Here is a 16,350-nt window from a genome sequence, read left to right as displayed (position 1 = left end):
GACTTATACGGTGCCGTAGTAAGGCCTTTGTAAGTTTTCCATGGCTGGTCAACCTGGGTTTGAACATATCTTGACGTTTCCATGCAAACAATCTTAACAATATCGGAAAAAGTTACCACCGAGAATATTTTAAGCCGAATGCTCAATTCAGCCATCAGTCTTTTCTCTTACATGGTGGTCAACTCTAGTATTGACAGTAACAACCGTACCAACAGTTATCATATTTTCGTTGATGTTAATGTTATAAGAAAATTGATGCTCTAGACAGGGCTGATGATATAGATATGTTTGAACTAACCATTGAGTGCTTTTGGTTTCATCCCCAACTGTTCCATCCTCTGTCTCACTGTCTCATCCAGTCTCTCCTTCTCCAAGTTGTCATAGTGGATGTACGTGCTCATCTGGGTTCCGCCCAGACCTCCCCCTCCTCCACCAGACATGCCCCCCAGTGAATCAACTCCTCCAAAGTCAGAGTCACTGTCATTCTCGAAAGTGATCTCTACTTGACTCGATTTCATGCCACACTCTTCCTAGAAAATAAATGAATAAAGTTATGTTTAGTGTGAAATTTTGAAGCGACAAAAAGCTGTAAAGTGTCATTGTGAACTCAATTACCGGACGCTAAAAACAAAGCACATTGAAAAAACAAAGACAATGGGCCTATGAAAAGACCATGGTAGGTTTAAACTGCCCATGACATATTTGCCAAGTGCTGGAAAACGAACTTAGATTTGCATTTAGACTTGCGCTGTACTGGCACTAGTAGAGAGAATAGCTGAATGCATAAACCAATAAGCACAGCGTTAGTTTTTAAGTTTTCAAGCAGCAATTGGCTTCAAACTTAGCAGTTTGGCTCCAGTTAGCTAGCTCGAATAGTTAAAAATATGTCTCCTCGCCACTGTTGTTGAGAACTGACAGGCTGTAGCTTTATTACTACGCCATGGAAAATTTGTTTTATTCAAAAAAAGTTTTAATTGCTACATCGTGGGTCTTGATTGGTTAAGATATAACTGAGTAGCAAAACATTAAAACTTAGGATGCTTGCCTCAGTCTTATATTCTAGCCTTGAAAACATAAGAGGACGGTTGCTTTATATAAACTTTCTGAACTAGAGTATGATAACATTTACCGAATTTTTCCATGACTGTAGTTACCAGGATAACACTGGAGTAATCTTGAAGCATATTGGTGAAACATATTAGCAGCGTCATCAACTCGTTTGCGAACTACTAAATTTATTTCAGGGAAACTATACTCTGCAACCTATGGAAAAAAACAAAAATTATCAGTTTCCCTGAACTAAATGTATTGCTTCCCATACGAGATGATGACGCTGCTAATATGTTCCACCAGTACGCTTCAAAATTACTCCAGCGTTATCTTGTTAACAACAGTAAAAAACTTCCCTAAAAGTCATCATACTCTATTTCAGAAAAATTGCAATTTATATAAAGCAACCCTCCTCTTATTTCTCCAAGTCTAGAATACTGTTCAACAATTTTCAGTGTTTGTGCTTATAAAAATCATGAAACACACAATGAATTAACTTAAACAATGCCAAATTAGAGCGCCAACGAAACCTGACATTAGTGGGACTACAAGACAAGATGAAACAAAACAAAACTTTATGAACTCAACATCTATTTTCGAAAACAAAGCACATAGTAACAAAGTCAAACAACCATTAAGTAAAACCAGAACTCAAATCTACCTGTTTTTTTACTAAGAAGTAAAGGGCACGTGTCTTCGTTGAAACTATAAGCTATTACTTTAAAACATTGTGTAGGTTCAAATGAGCCATCTTTTAAATACCAATAGGATTTGTCATTATTTGGTAATGTGACAATATTAAAAAAGGAGAACCACAAAAAAGATACTTAAAAGTCAAGAAACTTTTCAACGAAACTCGTGGTGTCAAAAGCCATAAGATGAATATTAAAACCATTAAACCTCTATTGAGATTAGTTCTTGTTTCAATGGAAAGAACATAGCGCCTGACGTTAGAGAGGTTGAGCCAGAAGTTGACAAAGTAAAAGTGAAAAGAAGGCAAAACTCAAAAATTTACTTGCTTTTTTGAAAAAATAATTTTAAAGTCATAACAGGCGTTAGTTATCTGCCTCAATCATTAGATAGGTTCACTCATAGCTCGTCTGTAATTCACATGAAACAACAGCAAAAAGTGTGTGACATAATATTAAAAAGACAGCGCTGCAATACAAATCGAGTCATTTTGAGTTGTAAAAATTCACCATGAGACCATAGCTAGCTCTTCTATCACTGCGCCTCTTTTAAAACACATAACTGTTCTAAATTACAGCGTAAAAACATAAAATAAAACAAATTTCGATACAAAGTTCCTAATTGTCATTTTAATGAGCAAAAATAGTATAGAAGTGAAGAAAGTTACGTCAATTGTCAGTAAGCTGGGATGGGAACAAAAAATTATGTTTATCATGAGAATATATTGTGTTGATTCAAAATTAACTAATTAAGAAAAGTGTGGCACGGAGCCACCTTTTTTGAAGAAACATTTGCCCAAAATGTAAACAGCACCAAAAAAAATCACTCTCATCTTGCGAGACCTTATTCGAAAATGACTAAAAGTTATGCTTACTCATTGAGTGAGAAAATATCAATCATAAACTCAGCTCTTAAATATAAGTTGCAAAAAAACAACAATTTTGAATAGAGCGGTGAATGTACCTCAGCTGAGCAGAATCTGTAAATTCCAATCGGGATCTCATACGTCGTGGAACAGAGCCTCTGGAAGAGTCTGCCATACGTCCGGATCCATAACTCCTTCTCCGTTATCCTCATCTAAACAGTGAGTTCTGTAAAGTTGGCTGTTTTGTACGTTTCAGAGGAACTTTGTTTGAAGAGCGTATAAAAAATGGAACACAAGCAAGCCGTGGCAATAAAGGGTAGAGGAATTACATTGAAAGAAGCTGAAATCTTCTGAAGTTTTCCAAGCCTCTAACCAAATGCAAAATCGTTTACTAACTCCTGAAATTTCTCTGATATCATGGAAAGACTTCTTTATACGTGGCAAAGATCACAGAAAATATATTTGTGAACTATGTGTATTTTATTTATCCAGCAATGCAATCCACAAATGGAGAGAGCTGCATTCAATATTGTACGAGAAGGCACACACTTGCAAAAAGATAGCTAAATCTTCCAAAGTTTTGAGCCCACTTGATCAGTTTCGCAGGATTTGAACCTGATTCCAAGAATATTGCCATACCTTGGACCCACTTTTGCAAGCACTTATAAGAACTTTGCAACATTTTGGAGAGTCCACTTGCAGAAGCTTTGCAAAATTTAGAAAACAGTTGTAAACCTCCTATTCTTCGCAGCCGAAAAATTCTGACCCAATTTTTGAACTTACGCTGAAGAGATGGCCTGATTTATCGTTCTGCTGTAATCCCAAAAACAAGTTTGTAATTCCCACAATGTACGGTTTCACAAATGCCTGATACAACAACGTGTCCAACATACTCGCACTGAAGACGTGACCTGCCGCGAAAGGCTTTCTGTACAGGTATGACGTCAGCGTTGAGCCCTCTCGTTTCGCTTTCTGAAAAAAGTTATGTTTAGAAACTTAAATTTTGAATTAAATTGAGTTAAAAGGTCGCGGACATAGTTGTGACATTTGATGACATTTTGACCACCAGTCGCTATCGGTCAGAAACAGACACGCTAAAATATGTACACGACGTGAAATCTTGCTAACAGTTTTACATACACGACTTACACTATGGTTTTAAAAAAAATACTATTTTAATCTTGCGTTGAGCATTTTGAGTAACTTTTGAGTGACTAAACCAAAAATTAAATCGTGATAAAATTTCTTTGTGGCAAATCAATTTTCCTTGGTTTTAAGCCCCCCCCCCCACATCACGCAAGCTTTGGCAATTTGGTCTTGGGTGCTCCTGTTTTTATAATTTTAATCAAAAAGTAAACCAGTTAGCAAGGTTCTATAATACTGCTGCGAACTATCTGTTTTCACAAATTGGTTAAGTTGTCTAAATATGAAACCACTGATCATATAAATCTATACTAGTTTTGGGATCAATTCTCAATTTATCAATGAACACTTGAACATAATCATTTCAAAAACAAACAGACGAAGTGGATACCTAAAGGGTAAAAAAGAAAATGAAAAAACTGAAGAGCAAAACTTTACAAAACATAAACGCATTTAGTACAAGAATACCTTACATTATCGGGAATCTTTGTGACCAATTAATTTTGGCCAAATAATTTGTCTGATTCTGAATGATACCGAAATCTTTCTTGAAAGATCTTTCTTGAGTGAAATGTTTCCGGAATGATACTGAATTAAACAGAGTAAATAAGAAAATAGAAAAACAACTATGTGTCTCGATTGTGGTGATCGAAAAAAATGTGACAAACCGATTAAAGTTTAAGGTTTGAAAAAAACGTTGAATAACTTGGTCTTTCTTGAACATTACTTTGTAAATACGATATTAAAAATGACAAATCAACACGTAGGAAATTTATGCCATGTTTTTAGAAAACTACTAGTTGACAACCATGACTTTTCGAGTTATTTCTTTTAAGTACGCTCAAAATTTTAAACCCCCAGCACTCAATTATCTAAATTTTGATGTTTAAACCAATCATGATTATCGTTCAAATTTCATAGTTAATTTTTCGTGTTCCTAATCAAACGGTTTTAGGGTATTCCATACATTGTGAAGCTCATGAAAACAGATCAATTGATGATCAAATGGTCTACTCGTTTCTTCTGTTCAACTTTAATGTACATATTTTCGTACACAATAAATAATTTTTTTGCATTATTTGATAACAGAAATTGAAAATTTTATTATTATCACTGCTGATAATTGGCAGGGGAATTTTATGATAGATGTAACTGAATATTGAGCACACAATTGTGGTGAACTGAAATTTGATACCCCACTTCGCCCACTTCTTATTCATTTCTTTTAAAAATTCGAAAACTGATATTCAGAGTGCAACTGAGTTTAGCTATTTGAACAACCTAACGGTGCAAGCACTCAAGACATAAAACTTACGCAAAAGGGATGGAGATATATCCTTGAAAAATATTTTCGCTCCTTGAAAAATATTTTGATATCGGAAGCTTGTATGAACAAAAATAAAGATTTTGATTTCAGAATTGCTTTGGCTCGATAAGAAAGGGAATTGCCATCTTACATAATATATAAGTGTATAAGATATAAGGGTGCAAAAATATTATAGATGATCTGAAGTCACTACAAGAAGAAGAAACCTTCAGGAACTCAATTGGTTGGTATAAAATTTTGCATATGAGATCAGCAGGACAAATAATTGGAACAATTTTCGCTTGAAAGCGAGTTAGCGAAATAAAACAGAACAGAATCAACTGAAAAAAACGTTATTCAACAGGTGCTGTGAATGATTGAAAATTGCTGTCCTATCCGAAAAAAATGAATTCTTTGTCAATAAAACGTTGTCTGGATCTTCTGTTAGCTTTAGCTCTCCTTAAAAACATTGTCGGATTTTCCATTTAGACAAGCATCTGTGCGAACGTTTTCATAAGACTTAGGCAAGTATTTTTTGGTTAAATTTATGCATTTAAAAATAAAATAAATGACTGTAACAATAATGTAAGCAAGCTAGGAAGAATAACAATTTGCGAAAGTTTTGAATACAGTGGCTCTCTTAAATGTTGGCTATAATATGTGAAATGGGGGGGGGGGGCAGAATGAATAAAAATCCCTTTGTTAGAGATTACGTCAACCTCCTGTAAATGCTGAATCGAGAAACCATCTGGGCAATTTTTAGATCATCTCTCAAAAATATTAGAGAAAAGGTGTTAAACTTGCAATTCGTCAAAAAATTTTAAAAAGGTAAAAAAGCTAGGTAAATGAATATATCTTGAAAACATAACCGACTATCGTCCGATGAACTGCTCTCGAAAGACAGGCTGAGAGCAATTTAATTTAGGTATTTAGCTTATAAATTTTTTGGGTGCAAACACTCGGCCCTGATAGGCCTTTGAACCATCGACCTCCAGGATAAATTCAGACATCTTATCCACTAGGCTACAACCACGTTGTTACTCAAGCGCTAGCAACAAACTTCATTTCAGAATGAGATTAATTGAAATTATTGAAAATGAAGAATTGCAGCTTGAAAATTTCCTTGAGAAGTCACAGAATGTTCTAGAACGAAAGCGCAAAATTGGTCAAGCAAAAATTTGGCGTAAAAAAAGACCAACAGGTGGACAATAATTGCTTCAAACTTCGTTCAAGAGTAATTAAACGCTGTTTGCTCCCAGAAATTGTTAAATTTTCTTCATCGAAATCTTCTACAGTTCTATTAGGTCCAAATACAAAAAGGGGTCGCTCAGAAATTTTCTGTTTCAATTATGTTCAACTGCATGCAACAAATACCTGCACAGTTTTACTCAAAATCTATTACCTGCACATTGTTCAGGTATGCTACCATCAAATGTATCTTAATTTCTCAATTGAAAGTCCTGAAGAAAATGCGTAGAAATCTTGATCGGCGAAAGACTTTTTTTGTATTTAAGCTTTTATAGGCGAAAAACGGGGTAAAATTTTCCGATTCTAGAAAAACTAAACAATTTTAGGCAGAACAGTTGATATTTGCTTTACTCGATAATAACTTTTTATCATAAAAGTCTTATTTAGCCTGTTTTCTGGTTGTCCCATCGGACTTCTGCCATAAACTTAAACCGGAACTTGCTATTTCAATCTTCAATTAATTTCTGACAAAAACAGTTTTTCATTAATATTATTAATAAAGGTGTAATTAGTTGTGCAGTGTTCTTCGGAGAAAGATATTAAAAAGGGCACTCCATTTTAACCAAAGTTATAATTGGTTCTGTGACTAAAACAGTTGAACTGGACACACTAAAATAATAAAATTGATCAGTTGAAAATAAATAAGTGAAAATAATTATCTCGTAGCTGCTCAGTTTGCCGACTTTAACTGCGTTGATCACTAAATACAGCAGCAGCGCACATGATGTATCGGCTTGAAGCTCATTCGGACAATTAGACATTAATATGCACACAGTTTGTAGACAAGAGTTTAAGCTAAGGCATGGCAAAGTTGAGTTAAAGGGGTAATAATTAGGCGAAAGTACGTTTGATCACAGTTAACCTACCATGACAGCTGACTTCTGAAATTCAGTGCAGTTGATGTTTAGAACAGGGGAATAGAAAGAAAACACTATATGCTAACAGTTAATGATATAAGGATAAGAAAAGCATGGAGGATCAAAATATCGCAACATTAGACCTCATCTCAAGTTCTGAGTTCACAGAAAGTTAACATCTCATCAAGTCAAAATCTCAAGTCAAGAACTCATGGAGTTAATAATTCACAAGTTAAGAATTAACTCATGCCAGATTAAGTTTAATAACTCATCTAGTCAAGATCTCGTATAACATGATCTAACATGTTAATAAATCGAAAGTTAAGAGTTCACCAGTTGCAATGTCATTAGGTCATGATCGTTCAAGACTTACGCGTTCAAAAAGCTAGACCCGGCACCGAATTTATTTAAAAGAGATAAATTTAGGATTTATTGCAAGTAAAGTTTTGCATAATTTAATTTCATTAAATTTAATTTCATTACTGGACTTATCATTCTAACGGCTGATTAAAATTATAAACATAGCCGGCAGATTGCCGGAATAGCTGCGAAATAGACTTGCGTGCCGTAAAATACAGATGGAAAAAGATACAGAAGTGAGTTGATAATAGTTATCGGCGCCGCCTATAAAACTTACAAGTTTATTTCAAAGGAGGTTGTTTTTGGGTGCAAAAAAAAGTTTCCCTGTCGCGTCTCGCACCGGCGATCTCCGGATTAACAGCCAGTCGCCTTAAACACTCGGCTGTCGGACCATACACTCTGTTTTCTTACAATCAACTTTGTTTTAGGAACAGATTCTGTTTCTGAATAACCGCAATTTAGGTCACGCAGAAAGCGTGAAATCAAGCGCGAAAAAGCCATTTAAGCAGTGACGAGACAGAATGTTCTAGAACAAATATAAAACGAAAATAAAGCGTCAGACGACGAAACAAAAAACATAGCAGGACAAGTCCTGACGTACAATTCAAAGAATTTTCATTGACAAAACAGAAAACTAGACCGAGAACAGACTATAAATGGATTGGGAAAACCATTTACAAAAAAATCCGATCCAAAAAATCGAAAAAACAGTAAAAATCAAAGTGAAATTGCCGCATGTGAACAAAAAACCACAACCAAGAAACCGAATTTTTGTTCAAACACCGTTTTCGCACTCTATTTTAAAATTAGAGCGAAAAAAATTCACGCTGCAAAACCACTTGCTTTTTCGCTCCATTTCCTGTTTCGGCGTGACCAAAATAACCACTCCAATTTGACTTAAAAAATCATGAAAATGTGTGAACAGATCTTAAAAAAAACATAGCAGGACAAGTCCTGACGTACAATTCAAAGACTTTTCATTGACTAAACAGAAAAACTAGACCTAGAATGGACTATGAGTGAATTGAGAAAACCATTTTAAAAAAATCAGATCAAAAAATAAGAAAAAAAAACAAAAAATCAATGTCAAAATGCCGCATGTGAACAAAAAACCACTACCGAGAAACCGAATTTTTGTTCAAACACCATTTTCGCACTCTACTTTAAAATTAGAGCGAAAAAAATTCACGCCGCAAAACCACTCGCTTTTTCGCTCCATTTCCTGTTTCGGCGTGACCAAAATCACTACTCCAATTTGACTTCAAATATCATGAAAATGTGTGAACAGATCTTAAAAAAAAAGACAGCGCCCCAATACAATTCAAATTCTTTGAATTGTAAAAAGACAGCGCCCCAATACAATTCAAATTCTTTGAATTGTAAAAAACCAAGAGCACCGCAATATAGCTACGCTCAGCTTACAGCTTCGCAGCTATAATAAATTTGAATTTAGAGTTTTAAAATACGGTGGCGGATGCAGCTAACAATGTAAACGAGAACCCCACAAATCAAGATCCGAAATAGATATCGCAAGTTTTAAATTCATCAAAAACACATTGGCAACTGTTCTTCTTTCTCCAGAGAATAAAAAACGTGTAGGTTATCGCCAAATACAGTTTTTACTTAACGCCTATTAAAAACTTCATTGTTTCTATTGACACATATAGAAGACTATGAGAACGTATAATTCGAAAGATGATCAGATGCAGAATTTTTTGTTCAGAAGAAATTTTGTATTTAAGTTTTCCGACAAGCAATAGCGGCTTTGAGTTCAAGGGAAGCTAAGGCTAAGTAAGTGCATTTTGCGTTAGTTTATAGCATTGTTCGTCCAAATTTAGCAAAATTATACAAAGATTATTATCAGTATGATATTCTTCTGAATAACCCTTCTGAAAGACTATAATTTCGATTAAAATTTTCAATTTTTTAAAAACAAGGCGGCTCGGTAATGTGCGATCGCACATAAGGTTCCGACCCCGCTCATCCACAATTTTGGCATAATTGTCTGCCAAATGAGGAACAGATAGAAAAACAATAAAAAAATTCAAGTACTTTTCAAAAAAAAACTGGTGTATGAAAGAAAAGATAGCCTCCAAAGCAAATAACTCAGTGGAGTAAAAAATGATGCATTCGATTGATGAGATATGCCGATATTCAGAAAGCGAGCGAAGACGAACGGAAAAATCAACAACAACAACAAACATTAATTACATCAAAAAACTTATGTCCGTTTTAAAAAGCAAAACTTAATAACAAAGTCAGACTTAAAAACAAAATAACTTGTAATTCACCAAAAAAATGGTTATTCGCCAGTTCATAATAAAGCTTGGTAACAATTAGACAAAAAAGAACAGAAACTTAAAAGTTAGAAAAGCGCTCAATTTTTCAAAAAAAAATTATTTTAAAGTAATGAAAACCATTAGGAATCAACTAAAATATCCCACAGGTTTAAAATTACCAATGCTTTTATAGAAGGAAATTAAGAACTCTTGGTATTCAATTTTTTTTGCAGTTACAAAAAGAACAACAAATAGACAACAAACTAAATATCAATTAAAATTTGCCAGAAAATGCTTTGGAAGCCGTAAAGCCATACTTTGACCCCCAAAATATGTTCGATTGCACCTCGTCAAACCCCGACAATGTATTATTTGGCCGCTCTTTGATGAAAATAAGCAACAATTAGACAAAAAAGAAAAAAACGCAAAATTTTGTAATAATTTTTTTTTTCGAAAAAAAATTTATTTCCAAAGACATGAAAGCCATTAATTACAAAATGAAAAAGTTGAAAAGGTTCCAAAGGAAGCCCATGTGAACTGCAATTGTCCAGAATATGTCTTACATCTACAAAAAGAACGTCAAATATGACAAAAATCAAAAATTCATTTACTTTTTTTTGTGAAAAACCCGTGTTGAAGTCAGTAAATTCATAACGAATTCTTTAAAAACTTTAGATTTTGTGACACACTATAGAAACCTTCCCCTGAACAAAAATAATGTCATCTTTTACCTTTAATTAAAGAGACCAGGTAATAAACAGACAATAAAAGAAACAAAATTGCGAAGTTGAAATGTTTTTTTTTTTCATTTTGGAAAACAATTGTTTTCAAAGTCATGAAAGCCAATATCTATCTTCTAATATCAGAACATCGGCTCATCTACTCTTCCAGGAAAAGCCAATCAAAACGGGTCATTGTACTGGAAATTACATACGACAAAAGGAAAAGTAAAAACGACAGTTAAAGATAAAATTAAACAATTAAATTCTTCGAGAAAAAATTGTCGAAGCGGTAAAGACCCACAATCTATATCTTTAAGGATTTAAATATTATCAATTGTGCGTTATTTTGAACGCGAAAAATGTGATATGTGAACTGTAAATAACGTGATAATTTGACAAAATTAGAAAACACGAAAAACGGGCAAATACCTAAAAATTAAAAAAAATTTTGTGAAATCTAGTAGTACCAAAGCCAGAACACCATAACTTCAAGCGTAAAACTGCAATAAAGACTAACTTCGAATTCAGCTTAAAAAAGGAGCACTCTTTGATTGCTGACAGTAAGCTACAAGTTGACCAAAGTAAGAAAAAAATGGAGGCAAAGTTTAATGAGCCTTTTTTTATTTAAAAATCAAATATTTTAAAAGTCAAAACAAACATAAGCTTTCAAGCAATCAACTAGATAAATTAATTTCGATCTAATTAGGAAGCCAATAGGACCTTTCACTGATGAGCTTTGATTTGAAATGTTCTGTTACTTAATTAATACAAAAAAGATCGAATTTTTTTTTGTAAAAAAACCGACTGATGACAATCCGAATTATTTTTTTGGTGTAACGGTCCAAGATTGGTACAGAATAAGTCCTGCTAATGTTGATTGTGCATAAAGAATATTTAATCTTTGGAATGTCATTGATATAGATATTTTGTTTGATAAAAAATCAAAAGTAAATGCTGCGTTCTTGATAATCAACGAATAAAGTTAGCAAAAAACGGCAAAGATTTATTTACAGAGCACTCTCAGCGGAAGTTGAAGTGGAATTAGCCCCCTTTTTAGTCCAAAAAGTTCGTGTTAAGGGTGTTCGGGTATGCACTTCCTGCAAATTTAATCAGAATGGACTAAAGAAATTTATTTCGTGCTGTTTTTGATCAAAAAGTCTGAACTTTGTGAAATTTTTAGCCTGAATTTGTGACAAAAAAATTCAGGGAAAATAGCCGACAATGTATTTTGTCTTTAAACGCTATATCAACAAAATTTTCATGAAAAATTTTATTAATGTTTATCAAAATTGGCGAAATTTTAGTCAAAAATTCCGAGAAAAGGTGAATGAAATCAACGGATTTCAATCTATTTTCTCAAAAGTTTAAACATCGATATCTCCCTGTCAAAAAACGAAAATCAAAAAATCTTTTTAATTCCAAATTCTACGCTGGACAAGCTTTCTAATGATACCAGTCTCAACTGTCTACGATGAATATATATCGATCGGCCAAAATTGACTGAACCAAAAAAAAACCCAGTTGAGTATATAGTTCCTCCCCCTCAAGAGGGGTCGGAACAAAAAATCTGACACTAACTAGTACTTTTAAATGACAAATAGGTTCGCAGTTAAATATAGAAAATTACGCTTACAATTCGATATAGTCAAAAAACCTTTTTTTGATTCTATCACGCAGTGTATCCTGGATGGAAATTTTGTTTTCACTAAACTATATAGCAACAAAATTTTGAAAATTCTGAATTGTCTCAGTATTAATACCTTCAGTTTTTATGATTTATATTGTTCAAAGCTCTCTACAGTTACCTTGCTGATCGCAAGCGTCTATCGTCTTTAATTTTCTCGAATTTCGTTGGAAAAATGCTGTAATGAAGGCTAAAAACTATTCTCGGTCAAACTTTCAAACAACAAAAATTTCCTTATAATGGGCTTAAAATAAGATCAGATCCAAGCAATGTAGTTAGCTTATACAGCAATTATCAGAAATACTTCAAAAAATTTCACCTCTTCATCGATCCGTCAAAAGTTAGATTTTTTAATTAAAAAATAATAAAAATATCAACGCATCAACCCAGTCGCTTTTTCTGGAATTTCAATTTCATGCAGTGCCTTCGAATTCCATAAAAATGAAACATGATTTTTTTGGAAGTTTTCTGCTAATTTTATGCAAATGCTTGGCACACAAAAATTTTTTCAAGTAACATATTTACCAACTGCAGATAATTTTTCATACTAAAATTTGAGCAGCATACATGTAGAATACTATTAACAAAAGGACGATACTTGGATCAATAAAAAGTAGATATCTGCCATTCAAATTGCATCATCGTTGCTTCATTTTTCAATGATGTCTAGTTTTCTTAACCTCATGGCAAATTTATCAACACAATTCTCTCGAAGGTAAAAAACAGATGCGTTTTGTGAACTGATTTTTAAACTGTTTCTTTTTTGGGTGCTGTGCTAGGCCCACTGCTTTTCAAAATATATGTAAATGATACGAAAGATGGTTTTGGTGTGAATTCTAATATAATCAAGTACGCTGATGACACTTTTATCTTTTGCAGTGGAAAAATAATTTCTGAATCAAAGTTACATCTTGAAAAAAGTATTGCTAAACTCATTCTCTTTTTCAGGAAAAATGAGTTAATTGTAAATGAAAGCAAAAACGGATTCATTATTTTTGGAGCCCATAAAACTAAACAACTGAACTGGGGATTAGAGGCATGTTTCATTAGAACCAAGTTTGAGAGGACCACTATGTAAATCAAACACAAAATCTTACCAGTAGAATACCTCATAAAGTATCGGGTTATTATATATTTTGTAAAGCTTCTAAAAGCAGATCCACCAACAGATGAACTCAAGTTAGCCAGCCTAAGTGCTAAATTGAATGACCGTACAAACAAGCTGTCATTTGGAGCAAACCAAAAAACAAATATAATGCAAAACTGTTTTTCAAAAAAAGCAATTGACTGGTATAACGATTTGCCTCTCACCTTGAGACGGAATATCCCTAAAAAGCGGGCTCTCAAAACTACCATAAAAAATCATTTCTGGAATGTGCTTCTAAAAGACCCAACGGTTTCTGAATTGAATTCTAATCTCAAATTTTTCAAGTTCAATCTTAATTTGACTTAGTTTTAGGGCGTCATTTAGTCTTCTATGAAATGATATATGGGGGATTAGCATTTTTAAAAAATTTCCTCTTTTCTCAAAAATGTTAATTGTAGAATTAGCATTTTAAAAAATTTTTCTCAGTTATAATTCATCTCTCTTAATTTGTCGATATTTTAGCACATTGTAAATTTAATACAATTTTAAACTTTCACAATATGTGACGTTTGTTTCGTTTAAACTTCTTGACACTACATTGCCTTTAAACTGTGTTCTGTATTTTATAGTTTATACTCAAAGGAGTTAACAATGTTTTCATTTTTTTTGTCTAATTTATTGTTAATTTTGATGTCAACTGCAAATAAAGTAACCAAAAATTTTTCATGGAAACAGAGTTTTAGCATACTTGACGACCAAAAATGTTTGGAATAGTTTGATTTGAAGTAGATTGAGAAGCAATTTTAATTTTGCTAACTTCTAAATTAAAAATGCTTCTCAACCTACTTCAGGTCAAACTATTCCAAACATTTTTGTTCGTCAAGTATGCTAAAAGTCTGTTTCCATGAAAAATTTTTGGTTACTTTATTCGCAGTTGACATCAAAATTAACCAGGTTTCCGAAAGCCTCTTATGATCAGTTTTAACTTACTTTAATTTCATCTTTAGACTGAAGTACGTCAGTAAAATGCAAGTAACCTTATGCAATGATTTAGCTGTACTACTGGCCTCTTAAAATTTTTCATCAGGATTCTTTGAATTGAATCGGTCTGTGGCTACACTTATTATCTAAATTTTTTGTTCAAGAATTAATTTCGTTTTCTCAAAAGAAACCTATTTGCTGAATGTTATTGCATTCGTTTTATCGGCAACTGAGAAAGAAGAACAACTCCAACGGTAAATGTCAGTCAAAACAATGAACATATATGTTTGAGAACTTAAAAGCTGGTTGGGTTTTATTTAAAAAGCAGGTTAAGTTAAATTTGTCAATAAAATTTACTCGTCACACTTTGGTTAGATGATCAAGACTTCAATGGTGAACTAGTAAAAAAAAGTCCGTGCCGCAGATTGATTATCGGTCTTCTTTCTGTTAATGAAACATTCAACTCTTTTTGAAACAATACCAAACCACATACAATTAAAAAAAATTAGATCAAGGAAGATATTACAGCATCTGCAGTACTCCAATCTTGCAAAAGTTTGCATGAATAAAATGATTGTTCATTTTTCTCAACATGAGGCGTATATTCAACAATTATAGTCTAGTTGATAGGTCGACTTAGCCACTTAGCCACTAAAGCCACTGGTTGGCCAATATTGGATATTGTGTATAAATAGTCTTTGTTTTGACTTTATAGTCGCGGTAGACCGTGCCTGGTTTGACTTTGTGTTGACCAATAAGGGATGGGGTTTACTATGTGTCGACAAATAAAAGACTGGCTCAAAACCTTTGGTAAAAAATAAACATAGCCGGCATATTGCCGGAAAATAGCCGCCGGTGACCCACTTGGCGCACATTGGGATTGAAACAGAAAAAGAAAATAAATAAGAAATAGAAATTGAGAAAATTATTCTGTTTCATTTTTTTAATTGTCGAGCAATTTCTGCATATGCGATTTGAGTCTAAAATTACACTTAATTCAGCTTTTAAACTGAACGCTATTAAGAATAAAACTAATGCCAGCTAACAATCGCTTTAATGAACTTTGATAACTTAATGCACTGTGACTTAATGACCGGGCTTTATATGCTTATCCTGTTTTTTAGTTTTTGATTTTATTAGAAGTCAAGCGTGAAATGGAGTGCAGAGGTATATCAAAATCGTCACGGGCAGATATGCTCGATGCGTGTATCTCGTGTTCGTTTTACTATGTTAATACATTGAAAAAGGAACAATATCGCGGAAAATAGCTACTTTAGCAGAAACCGGCAAAATGGAAGGGAAATTAGAATCCCGTGTTCACAATAGTGTCCTAATCCTAGCCGCGAAATACAAGTACAAACTTTATAACCTATTTTTCGCACGGCTTGTATCACGCATCTGCTCCATTTATGTATCGATTTTTCGCACGCAATGCAGCTCGATTTTGCATATAATCCGCAATTAAGCCTAACTTAATTACTATTTATTAAATTAAGCCTAACTTATTACTACTAGTAGTACTTTATTATTACTTTATTACTACTTATAGTACTTTATTACTACTTATTACTACTTATTACTACTATTTATTACTACTTATTAAAATTGGCCAGTCGCACATTGATATACAAAGTCTTTGATGTGCGAGGGATTTTTCGGAAAAAAATCAGTTTTTGTCGTTGCATGTATTTAAAGACTTTAAAGCATTGAAAGCTTAAATTAAATCTTTATTAAAGTGCTTATTGCATGCTCAAATGAACGCGAATAATAGATACCTAAATTGAGCGGAAACGTCCTACAAGATTTGTTACCTACTTTTCGCACCGAATGTTTTTTTATTTCGCAATATTAACGGAACCCCTTTTGCGAAAAGTAAGATACAAAGGATGTCTCCTAATTTCGTTCATTGTATGTATCTAATTTTAGAGCCAATTTTACTAAGGCGGAAATTTTGGGGTATACCTCTGCGTCGTAAGGCTTTGGTTGCAAATTGCAAGAAAAATTTTCCACCAGTGTTAATAATTTTCTGAGAAAAAGTTCGATATCCTTCACTGCCCGGAAGAGTTGGCATATTTTTT

At 33.3% G+C, this 16,350-nt stretch overlaps 1 protein-coding gene across 1 annotated transcript in view; it reads right to left on the bottom strand.

The window, feature by feature from the left end:
* LOC142336321 (potassium channel subfamily T member 2-like) overlaps nucleotides 1-16,350 on the bottom strand; it is a 119,647-nt gene that overhangs the window by 15,412 nt on the left and 87,885 nt on the right. Inside the window, exons 21-24 of the mRNA XM_075385070.1 lie at nucleotides 7,911-7,925; nucleotides 3,389-3,577; nucleotides 2,704-2,817; nucleotides 299-530 (exon numbers count right to left, since the gene is read on the bottom strand). Of these exons, the coding sequence (XP_075241185.1) occupies nucleotides 299-530; nucleotides 2,704-2,817; nucleotides 3,389-3,577; nucleotides 7,911-7,925 (550 nt within the window). The remainder of the gene's footprint in view (nucleotides 1-298; nucleotides 531-2,703; nucleotides 2,818-3,388; nucleotides 3,578-7,910; nucleotides 7,926-16,350) is intronic.

The sequence above is a fragment of the Convolutriloba macropyga genome, chromosome 3 (genome assembly GCF_964194025.1).
Source record: "Convolutriloba macropyga chromosome 3, txConMacr16.3, whole genome shotgun sequence".
Classification (NCBI taxonomy): Eukaryota; Metazoa; Xenacoelomorpha; order Acoela; family Convolutidae; genus Convolutriloba; species Convolutriloba macropyga.
This window is presented reverse-complemented; position numbering and strand designations above follow the sequence as displayed.